The sequence below is a fragment of the Oncorhynchus masou genome, chromosome 32 (assembly GCF_036934945.1).
Source record: "Oncorhynchus masou masou isolate Uvic2021 chromosome 32, UVic_Omas_1.1, whole genome shotgun sequence".
NCBI classification, from domain to species: domain Eukaryota; kingdom Metazoa; phylum Chordata; class Actinopteri; order Salmoniformes; family Salmonidae; genus Oncorhynchus; species Oncorhynchus masou.
This window is the reverse complement of record NC_088243.1, coordinates 74,545,427-74,557,432: the sequence shown is the minus strand read 5'-3', so window position 1 is coordinate 74,557,432 and position 12,006 is coordinate 74,545,427. Positions and strand designations below refer to the sequence as shown.

General features: G+C 39.7%; 1 protein-coding gene across 2 annotated transcripts; it reads left to right on the top strand.

The window, feature by feature from the left end:
• Positions 1–2,286: 2,286 nt before the first annotated feature.
• Positions 2,287–6,684, top strand: LOC135527107 (uncharacterized). 2 transcript variants are annotated; one of them, XM_064955754.1, is made up of 6 exons: positions 2,287–2,351; positions 2,535–2,897; positions 3,053–3,436; positions 3,865–3,981; positions 4,341–4,387; positions 4,651–6,684. In XM_064955754.1, the coding sequence occupies exons 1-6, from the start codon at positions 2,309–2,311 to the stop codon at positions 4,768–4,770; spliced, it is 1,074 nt and encodes a 357-aa protein (XP_064811826.1). In that variant the 5' UTR covers positions 2,287–2,308; the 3' UTR covers positions 4,771–6,684. The 2 variants fall into 2 exon arrangements, with proteins under 2 accessions (XP_064811826.1, XP_064811824.1); XM_064955752.1 differs by having other exon boundaries at positions 4,338–4,387.
• The last annotated feature ends 5,322 nt before the right edge of the window (positions 6,685–12,006 follow it).

Genomic DNA, 12,006 nt, shown 5'->3' with positions numbered 1-12,006 from the left:
TGACGGGGGGGGGGGGGGCAGGTGTGCATAATGATGGTGGCAGGAGTGTGCAATGCTGGGGAGCCTAGCGCCCTTGAGTGCCAGGGGGGAAGAGGCGTGACAGCATCAAATTAAAGATCTTTCTATATCAAGTAACATGGAAAACAATCACTGTTTGTGCAGTATAAATTTACCATCCTTACAAACCACTTAATGTAAATGTACATTACTGCATTGTCTCTGTAGACTTTCCAACACCATGAAGAAAAATAATGCACAAAACAGTAATTGTGTACATTGAGACATCAAGTAGTTTGTGATGATATGATTTGGTACTGTTGTTGGAATGCAAGGGTTGTGGGTTTGATTCCCACGGGCGACCTGTAAGAAAAAGTATGAAAATATATGCATTTAGTGCCATAAATTGCTCTGGATAAGCATCTAGGAAAGGGGATGTTATCACGTAGAAATAATTTTCATTTGCTGGAATTATTACACCAGATTTATCAGATAAAAAAAACTGCTGGTGAACACTGAAATACATTTAGTCTTTTCACAAAAGCAGTGGACTGGGTCTTTACTAGTCCTGTATTAGCAGACTGATATAGACGTCTTCAGCAGGGGCAATTTCTTTTTTCTGCACCACCCCTCCCCCGAAACTACCTGGAGTGGGCCCATTCCTCCAGGGCTGCCTGGCGTTTCTGCGACTACGCTTTTGGTGGCCCACCATGGTTCCAGACATCTCTGCATTCGTCGCCACTTGCACCGTGTGTGCTCAGAACAAGACTCTTCTGCAAGCTCCAGCTGGCCTTCTGTAACCTCTGCCTGTCTCACACAGTCCTTGGTCCCACATATCCCTGGATTTCGTCACGGGTCTCCCCCCGTCTGAGGGCAATACTGCCATCCTGACGGTGGTCGACCGATTTTCCAAGGTCGCCCACTTCATTTTTCTCCCCAAACTACCCTCGGCCAAGGAGACGGAAGATGGTGCAGCACATCTTCCGCATCCAAGGAATGCCCGTGGACATGGTCTCGCATCCATGGAACGCCCGTGGACATGGTCTCGCATCCATGGAACGCCCGTGGACATGGTCTCGCATCCATGGAACGCCCGTGGACATGGTCTCGCATCCATGGAACGCCCGTGGACATGGTCTCGCATCCATGGAACGCCCGTGGACATGGTCTCCGACCGGGGCCCTCAGTTCTTGTCTCGGTTCTGGAAGGCGTTCTGCACCCTCATTGGGTTGTCGGCTCAGTCCAAATTTGAATTCATTAATCGGTTGATATACAGCATTTTTTAAATTACGTTACAATATGTACCATTTCGTATTAAAACACATTTCACCAATAAATGATTGTTTCCATGTGAACCTAGTGCAGTCTCACAAAGTTGCATCAAGAATTTCATAAATGAAATCGTGTAAAACCATCCTAACCCCATATCAATTCCTGGAGGTCATCTGGGCACCCTTTCCACCCATGTACATTCTGTATATCCACATGGTACCATCTCCGTTCAAGGACTTGACAACACCCCCTCTTACAATTCATGCAAGATAACCACACTGCAGTTTCACTTATACCCTTTTCACACTGCTAAACTGAGCTTTACTGCACCACCCTGGTTGCCTGGCAAGCATACAGATGTAGGATCTTAATTTGATCACCCTGACATTTTTTTACTTGAGGTGTATTTGAGATTTAAAAAGGCTTCAGAAGTTTATAATTTCTATTTAAACATTTCATATTTAATTTTCCCTTAGAAAATAATTATCAATCCCTAAAAAAATCCACATTATAATTAAAATGTCCTGTTGCTACAGAATTTTTTTGCTAGACAATTATCTTTAACTATGTGTAATTTCTGAAAAAAAAAGATAACAGAGTTGGTCATGTGCCGTCATGGTTATTACAGTATATTACCTGTACAATAAATTTACAATGAGCTCACAACTTTGATAACTTTTGTTTGGCTATTCCCCTTTACAAACTTTTGACAGTGACTACCTTTGGCATAACATTATCTAAAAGATGTACAAATAGCAAATGAAGCCTTTTTGACATTACCCTCTTGTATAGCATATCAAGAAAGAGTGGCATTCCTCTATATAATAGATACATTGAGAAGTGCAACAGCTTCAGCAAATCACAGAATAGTGGCTAAATGAAACACTGTAGGTGTTTGGGTAACCCAAAACTCTGTTGCTAGAAAATTTTACAGGAAGTAATGTGTTTTATTTTTTGCAACAGCCTATCAGGTCGGTCTTCAAACCTGCATATTGGTACATCTTTTTTAAGCCTTTATCCACCGGAGCTACACACCAAGATGATCAGAATCGGGGTTGTTGTGGTATTATTCAGTACAATATGTAAGTTTTGCAATTAATACCTTTGCTTGTCTAACCATAATGTGATTCAGTTCAGTTCACAATATAAGCATTTGAGGGGAAATTTGTCTTTATAGGGTTTCTGATACTGTTCAGTTTTCTTCAGTCCTACAGTCCTCGCTCTTCTTAATAACCTAAACTTTTATATTGTTTTTGCATTTTTAGATGTGACACAATGCAACAATGTTCCGCGGCATTTTCAAGTTCAGTGGGTTCAAATTGGTGACCAAGTGATTCTCAACTGTGTTTTCTCAAAGCAAGTATACAATGAGGGAAACATGTTCTGGTTCAAGCAAGTAACAGGGCAAATTCCTCAGGTTGTTGCAAAGATGCAGAAAAATCAGTCAAGGCCTGAACTGCACAAGGAATTTAGAAATTCACATCTTAGTATGGAGAAGGCTCAAGCTGACGGGATATATCGTCTTACAATCCAAAAGATGGAACCCACGGATGAAGCTGTTTACTATTGTGTCTCTATCACAGACTGTGAAGTCAACTTTATCAATGGAACTTTTTTAGTATTAAAAGGTAATGTGAAGATATTAATGCCTTTCATTTTTTGTTCAGGGTTCTTACATCGTCATATATTTTCTATGCGTCTGTATGGTATTATTTTATTGCATTGCATTTGAGAAAGTGTTGTTTCAGATTGATTTATATGAAACCTTAAATGTACCATTTAGGCAAGAATCCCCAGAGGTCTGATTACAAGACTGTAGTACAGAGGTCAGTTTCTGATCCATTCCACCCAGGAGAAAATGTGACTCTGCAGTGTACAGTGCTCTCTGAGGCCTGTACAGGAGAACACAGCGTGTACTGGTTCAGAATTGGATCAGGAGAATCCCATCCAGGAGTCATTTACACCCCTGGGAACAGGAGAGATGAGTGTCAGAAGAGCCCTGAGACTCCCTCTCCTACACAGAGCTGTATCTACAGCCTCTCCAAGAACAACCTCAGCCCACCTGATGCTGGGACTTACTACTGTGCTGTGGCCATATGTGGGGAGATCCTTTTTGGCAAAGGAACAAAATTGGACCTGGCCAGTAACACGGAAGTGAATGTGTCAGGTAGAATCAGGTTAATTGAAGAGTACAGATGTAGGATCTTAATTTGAGCGAGGTCGCTTCTGTCAGGAAAATAATCCCGCAGTAACAGGAAATGTGGATTATTATGTGGATTGAAATTAATGTCCATTTTAGTAAGGGTTAATCAATATTTTGTTAGGGAAAATCAAGTCTGAGATTTAAAAGTGGAAATTACAAACTTTACAAGCCTTTTTATAACTCCAATACATCACAAGTTGTGCAGGAAGTTATCAGGAACAACATACTGATCAAATTAAGATCCTACATCTGTAAGCCTAATGTTTTATAGTGCATCAGTATGTTATAGTGCCAATATATTAAACTAAATCTGGCTATCAATCATAATACATATTTCTTGAGTAAAAATTTAAATATGTACTTCATGACATTCCTTTTTATGTTTCTTTCAGAAATGGCTCTGGTAGTGGTTGTTGTAGGTTTGACAGTGGCGTTGGTGTTGTGTGGGATTGGGATCATGTTCCTTGTCTGCACCAGACGAAAAGAGCAAATCTGTGAAAATTGCAAAGGTAAGCAATATGATTATGAAAATATGCTAGATATCTTTTGCTGTGCTGAAGTAACAATCGTTTTGAATTGATATTGAAAATAGTCTTGCCTTTTAGTCACTGTCTGATGAAAACCTTGCAATTTCAATTTTTCTTTTCATTTATTGAAAGCTGTAATGCCCCTCAATGTACTCTGAACATTTCATGACTCTAGGACCATGACAATGTATTTAAAAAAACTTCTGAAATTTCAAAATGGTATGTTCTTTAATGGGAAAATCAGGTACATTTAAAAAAATCCTGGAAAGTTTCTGCTTTGGTGATAAGATGTTTTCAACAGACAGCAATGCTTTATTAGATTTGTTCTTCTGTTGAAGCAGTGGGTGCCTCACAGATTGGCAGACATGACAGATTACGTGGAGAACAGGTATATTTATATTGTGAAATGGTTTGATTCCAAATTTAGGTTGAAATCCCTCAATAGCTCATGATAACCCTTGAAAACTACTCTATGTGATGAATATTTAGCCAGTAATTATCTATTTTCTAACAAATATGTGGCCTACTGACTCATAGATACTTTTTCTATTTCTATGAATATAACCATGTGATATGAACAACATGTATCTGACAAGTATTTATGTGTAAGAAACATGGTTTTTCTATGTTTCTAAAATGTGTTCCTCTTAGGCTCAAGATGGAGATACGTTGAATTATGCTGCATTGAATTTCTCTGAGAACAAAACTAAAAGAGGGAGAAAGAAGAGAGAGATGCCACAGGAGAGAGTGTACTCTGATGTCAGGTGTTAAGGCTTTGACGAACTTAGCTTAATCATTCTAAAATGTAGTGTTAATAATACTTGTTGTCTTTTAAATGTGTTAGTCAGTGCCCCTTGTACAAAGATAATTAGAAAATATGGGAATTTGACAAATGTAATAAATGTTTGATAAAATCATGATCAATCAGAACACAAATTAACTAATTGAAAGAAAAGCAATAGTTTTTCTAAAAAGGGACATGTTTCTCTAGAAAACATATTTTAGTATTTTGTTTATTAGTCCAGTGTTGATACAGTCCCAAACAATTGTGCATGTCAGCGGTTAACAAAATAGAGCACTTTCTGTAAACAACTAATATTGTGTGATGATCTTGTGTTTTGAATCATACGCATTTTAAATCATCGTCATCATGATCATCATCACACTTTTAGCTTTGTACTGAAAGTGCTCTGGTGGTACAAGACAAACATATTCTGTTCTGTTAAAGATTTTTTTCATTCTTGCTGTTTGAATTAGAAAATAAAAGGTTGTACAGCTAAGGGGCGGTGCTGTAGAGCTGTGTGGGTGGCTGTTTGAGTGAAACAGATGTGGAGGAGAAGCAACCAGTGTAATAGCACAGCCATCTCATTTATTGACGCATAACGTTAAGAACATAAAAAGAGCCTCCCCAGAAGCATAGGTTCTGCCTGGTCTTATAGACGAGACGTAACATAGTACAAGTAAATCCGGGGCACTGATATTAGTATGCTATGTAAGTTTGGTATGGTTACATAAGAGCAAATATTACTTAAGGCAAAAATGAAAAAAGGGTGGTTGGTCAGGGTGGATGGCAAGCTTTGAAAGCGAATGTCTAGCAACCCAAAGGTTGCATGTTCAAAACTCATTACTGACAACTTCAGCATTTTATTTAATTAGCAACCTCTCAACTACTTATCACTTTTTAGCTACTTCGCAACTATTTAGCATGTTAGCTACCCTTCCCCTAATCCTAACCTTAACCCTTTTATGTAACCCTTCCTCAAACCCAAAACGTAACTCTTGAACATAACTCTTAACCTTAACCCTAACCCATAGCCTAGCTAACGTTAGCCAGCTAGCTAACATTAGCGTTAGCCAACGAGCCACCTAGCTAATGTTAGCCACAACAAATTTGAATTTTGTAAATTATTGTACGTTTGCAAATTCATAACATATCATACAAATTGTAACTCGTAACATGTCAATAAAAATAGATGATGGACATCGACAAAGTAATTCATACAAAATTGATTTACTAACAGAATTAAACAAAATTCTCTGAAACCATGTTGATAGATTAGACTGATGATGGTATCAAACCGATTCCCTTTTCGCACTATGAGCCAAGCTGTACTGGGCTGGCCTGCATACACATCCACCATTGTTTCTAGAACTGTGCTGGAAAGGACAATGTGAAAAGAATTGATCTGAGCCTGCCCATGATGGTTCCACATGAATGGATATGGTTAGAGTGTTGGCTAACTGATTCTGAACACTCCAAAAGGAAAGAAAATAAACCCAACATTTATGAAAGAGGAGGCCCAAAGAGGATAATATGACAATATACAGTGCCTTGCGAAAGTATTCGGCCCTCTTGAACTTTGCGACCTTTTGCCACATTTCAGGCTTCAAACATAAAGATATAAAACTGTATTTTTTTGTGAAGAATCAAGAACAAGTGGGACACAATCATGAAGTGGAACGACATTTATTTGATATTTCAAACTTTTTTAACAAATCAAAAACTGAAAAATTCGACAGGCAAAATTATTCAGCCCCTTTACTTTCAGTGCAGCAAACTCTCTCCAGAAGTTCAGTGAGGATCTCTGAATGATCCAATGTTGACCTAAATGACTAATGATGATAAATACAATCCACCTGTGTGTAATCAAGTTTCCGTATAAATGCACCTGCACTGTGATAGTCTCAGAGATCCGTTAAAAGCGCAGAGATCATCATGAAGAACAAGGAACACACCAGGCAGGCCCGAGATACTGTTGTGAAGACGTTTAAAGCCGGATTTGGATACATAAAGATTTCCCAAGCTTTAAACATCCCAAGGAGCACTGTGCAAGCGATAATATTGAAATGGAAGGAGTATCAGACCACTGCAAATCTACCAAGACCTGGCCGTCCCTCTAAACTTTCAGCTCATACAAGGAGAAGACTGATCAGAGATGCAGCCAAGAGGCCCATGATCACTCTGGATGAACTGCAGAGATCTACAGCTGAGGTGGGAGACTCTGTCCATAGGACAACAATCAGTCGTATATTGCACAAATCTGGCCTTTATGGAAGAGTGGCAAGAAGAAAGCCATTTCTTAAAGATATCCATAAAAAGTGTTGTTTAAAGTTTGCCACAAGCCACCTGGGAGACACACCAAACATGTGGAAGAAGGTGCTCTGGTCAGATGAAACCAAAATTGATCTTTTTGGCAACAATGCAAAACGTTATGTTTGGCGTAAAAGCAACACAGCGCATCACCCTGAACCAACCATCCCCACTGTCAAACATGGTCGTGGCAGCATCATGGTTTGGGCCTGCTTTTCTTCAGCAGGGACAGGGAAGATGGTTAAAATTGATGGGAAGATGGATGGAGCCAAATACAGGACCATTCTGGAAGAAAACCTGATGGAGTCTGCAAAAGACCTGAGACTGGGACGGAGATTTGTCTTCCAACAAGACAATGATCCAAAACATAAAGCAAAATGTACAATGGAATGGTTCAAAAATAAACATATCCAGGTGTTAGAATGGCCAAGTCAAAGTCCAGACCTGAATCCAATCGAGAATCTGTGGAAAGAACTGAAAACTGCTGTTCACAAATGCTCTCCATCCAACCTCAATGAGCTTGAGCTGTTTTGCAAGGAGGAATGGGAAAAAATTTCAGTCTCTCGATGTGCAAAACTGATAAAGACATACCCCAAGCGACTTACAGCTGTAATCGCAGCAAAAGGTGGCACTACAAAGTATTAACTTAACTTCTTGAAACTCCCCATCCCGGATCCGGGTTTGTGACTAAAGCCTCAGGCTCATTAGCATAACGCAACGTTAACGATTTCTGAAAATCGCAAATAAAATGAAAATAATGCGTCTGCTCTCAAGCTTAGCCTTTTCTTAACCTCTTACATCTATGGGGGCGCTATTTCATTTTTGGATGAAAAACGTTCCCGTTTTAAACAAGATATTGTGTCACAAAAAGATGCTCGACTATGCATATAATTGATACCATTCGAAAGAAAACACTCTGACGTGTCCAGAAATACCAAGATATTCTCTGTGCGTGCCCTAGAACGTGAGCTTCAGGCAAAACCAAGATGAGATGGCATCCAGGAAATGACAAGGATTTTTGAGGCTCTGTTTTCCATTGTCTCCTTATATGGCTGTGAATGCGAGAGGAGTGAGTCAACCTTTCTGTCGTTTCCCCAAGGTGTCTGCAGCATTGTGACGTATTTGTGGGCAGATCATTGGAAGATTGACCATAAGAGACCACATTTACCAGGTGTCTGCCCGGTGTCCTGCGCCGAAATTGGTGCGCAAAAGTCACCTGCCAGTATTTTTCCATGCGATACAGAGAGGAAAGCAAGCTTCCACGAACTGCATATCAATGAAGAGATATGTGAAAAAACACCTTGAGGATTGATTCCAAACAACGTTTGCCATGTTTCGGTCGATATTATGTAGTTAATCCGGAAAAAGTTTTACGTTGTAGGTGACTGAATTTTCGGTTCGTTTCGGTAGCCAGACGCAATGTAGAAAACGGAACGATTTCTCCTACACACAGACGCTTTCAGGAAAAACTGCGCATTTGGTATGTAACTGAGAGTCTCCTCATTGAAAACATCAGAAGCTCTTCAAAGGTAAATGATTTTATTTATTTGGTTATCTGGTTTTTGTGAAAATGTTGCGTGCTAAATGCTACTCAAAATGCTATGCTAGCTTTGCATACTCTTACACAAATTAGTCAATTTCTATGGTTCAAAAGCATATTTTGAAAATCTGAGATGACAGTGTTGTTAAGAAAAGGCTAAGCTTGAGAGCAGATGCATTATTTTCATTTTATTTGCGATTTTCAGAAATCGTTAACGTTGCGTTATGCTAATGAGCCTGAGGCTTTAGTCACAAACCCGGATCCGGGATGGGGAGTTTCAAGAAGTTAACAACACTGTCAAATATGCTTTTGAACCATAGAAATTGACTAATTTGCATTAAATCGGTCTATGCCCTGTATATAACTATGTGGTAGCGTATGTCCTGTATTTAAGTCTTTGGTAAAGTATGTCCTCTGTATAACTAGGTGTTACCATATGCCACGTATATAACTAGGTGTTACCATAGGCCATGTATATAACTATGAGGTACCTTATGCTCTGTATGTACATCAAATAGATGGTTCCATATGCCATGCATGTAACTAGTTGGTACCATATGCCCTGTACATACATCAACTAGGTGTTACCATATGCCCTGTATTTCCCGAGGTGGTACCGTATGTCCTGTATATAAGTACGTGGTAGCATATGCCCTAGATATACAGTTGAAGTCGGAAGTTTACATACACTTAGGTTGGAGTCATTAAAACTTGTTTTTCAACCACTCCACAAATGTATTGTTAACAAATTATAGTTTTGGAAAGTCAGTTAGGACATCTACTTTGTGCATGACACAAGTCATTTTTCCAACAATTGTTTGCAGACAGATTCTTTCACTTATAATTCACTGGATACCAATTCCAGTGGGTGAGAAGTTTACATACACTAAGTTGACTGTGCCTTTAAACAGCTTGGAAAATATCAGAAAATTATGTCATGGCTTTAGAAGCATCTGATAGGCTAATTGACATCATTTGAGCCAATTGAAGGTGTACCTGTGGATGTATTTCAAGGCCTACCTTCAAACTCTTTGCTTGACATCATGGTAAAATCAAAAGATATCAGCCAAGACCTCAGAAAAAAAATTGTGGACCTCCACAAGTCTGGTTCATCCTTGGGAGCAATTCCCAAACGCCTGAACGTACCACATTCTTCTGTACAAACAATAGTACGCAAATATAATAACCTTGGGACCACGCAGGCGTCATACCGCTCAGGAAGGAGACGCATTCTGTCTCCTAGAGATGAACGTACTTGGTGCAAAAAGTGCAAATCAATCCCAGAACAACAGCAAAGGACCTTGTGAAGATGCTGGAGGAAATGTTATGTTGATATAGGACTAGTTTTACTGTGGATATAGATACTTTTGTACCTGAAAGGCCGCACAGCAAGGAAGAAGCCACTGTTCCAAAACCTCCATAATAAAAGCATGACTACGGTTTGAAACTGCACATGGTGACAAAGATTGTACTTTTTGGAGAAATGTCCTTCGGTGTTTGGCATAATGACCATCGTTATGTTTGGAGGAAAAAGTGGGAGGCTTGCAAGCCGAAGAACACCATCCCAACCGTGAAGCACGGAGGTGGCAGCATCAAGTTGTGGGGGTGCTTTGCTGCAGGAGGGACTGGTGCACTTCACAAATAGATGGCATCATGAGGTAGGAAAGTTATGTGGATATATTGAAGCAACATCTCAAGACATCAGTCAGGAAGTTAAAGCTTGTTCGCAAATGGGTCTTCCAAATGGACAATGACCCAAGCATACTTCCAAAGATTTGGCAAAATGGCTTAGGACAACAAAGTCAAGGTATTGGAGTGGCCATCACAAAATCCTGACCTCAATCCTATAGAAAATCAGTGGGTAGAACTGAAAAAGTGTGTGCGCGCAAGGAGGCCTACAAACTTGACTCAGTTACACCAGCTCTGTTAGGAGGAATGGGCCAAAATTCACCCAACATATTGTGGGAAGCTTGTTGAAGGCCACCCAAAACGTTTGACCCAAGTTAAACAATTTAAAGGAAATGCTACCAAATACTAATTGACTGTATGTAAACGTCTGACCTACTGGGAATGTGATGAAAGAAATACAAACTGAAATAAATAATTCTCTGTACTATTTTTCTGACATTTCAAATTCTTAACATGAAGTAATGATCCTAACTGACCTAAGACAGGGAATTTTTACAAGGATTAAATGTCAGTTTAAATGTATTTGGCTAAGGTGTGTGTAAACTTCCAACTTCAACTGTACATTAACTATGTGGTACTGTATCCCATTTATATACATTAACTAGGTGGTACCGTATATCTTGTATATAACTAGGTGGTACCGTATGCCCTGTATATACAGCAACTAGGTGGTTGTCACGCCCTGGTCAAAATATATTACGTTTATCTTCATTTATTGGGTCAGGCCAGGGTGTGACATGGGTTTATTGTGGTGTGTTTCGTCTTGGGGTTTTGTGGGGTGTATAGCGTAGTCTATGGCTGCCTGAGGCGGTTCTCAATCAGAGTCAGGTGATTATCGTTGTCTCTGATTGGAACCATATTTAGGCAGCCATATTCTTTGAGTGTTTCATGGGTGATTGTTCCTGTCTCTGTGTTTAGTTTCACTAGATAGGCTGTATAATTTTTTCACGTTTCCGTCTGTTGTTTTTTTGTACATTTCAGTATTTTCATGTCTAGTCATTTTTCAACAATAAATATGAGTAACCACCACGCTGCATTTTGGTCCGCTCCTCCTTCAACAGAAGAACGTCGTTACAGTGGTACCATTTGCCATGTATTTAACTAGTTGCTCTGTATGCCCTGTATATAACTAGGTGGTTCCATATGGTACTATAGGACAGGACGGCTCATAATAATTGCTTGAACGGAGGGAATGGAATGGCATGAAACACATGGAAACCTGGATCCATGTGTTTGATGTATTTGATACAATTCCAGTCATTCTGCTCCAGCCATTATGAGCCTTTCCTTCCCAATTAAGTAGCCTCCAACCTCATGTGGTACCGCATCCCCTGTATATAGCTAGGTGCTTCAATACATGCTGACTGCTCACAGTTTCTAGGAGGATGATGGCAGGATCACCACTACACTACCACAAATGAAAGGTTCGACTTGATGTTGATACTGTATTTGCCACCCTTGAACTAGTAAATAGTTTCTAGTATGTTAAACTGATTATCCTTAATAGCATGTGATGTCAGTACCTTCAATAACACAACTACAGCACCACCAGCTTCAGTTTACCATATAAGGACAACATTCATTTGTAGAGCTAAGGGGCTGTTGTTAGTTTGTGACTTTCTTCCTGGCAGCAGTTTGATGTGTGACGATAATCACCCTGTAATTTTCCACCCAGTTTCGACCTAGC

What these genes read in the sequence shown, in the direction of transcription:
- LOC135527107 (XM_064955752.1), top strand. Translation starts at nt 2,309, where the DNA reads ATGATCAGAATCGGGGTTGTTGTGGTATTATTCAGTACAATAT. An exon ending in CACGGAAGTGAATGTGTCAG is followed by an intron (nt 3,437 to 3,864) that starts GTAGAATCAGGT and finishes TGTTTCTTTCAG; the next exon opens with AAATGGCTCTGGTAGTGGTT. An exon ending in AATCTGTGAAAATTGCAAAG is followed by an intron (nt 3,982 to 4,337) that starts GTAAGCAATATG and finishes CTTCTGTTGAAG; the next exon opens with CAGTGGGTGCCTCACAGATT.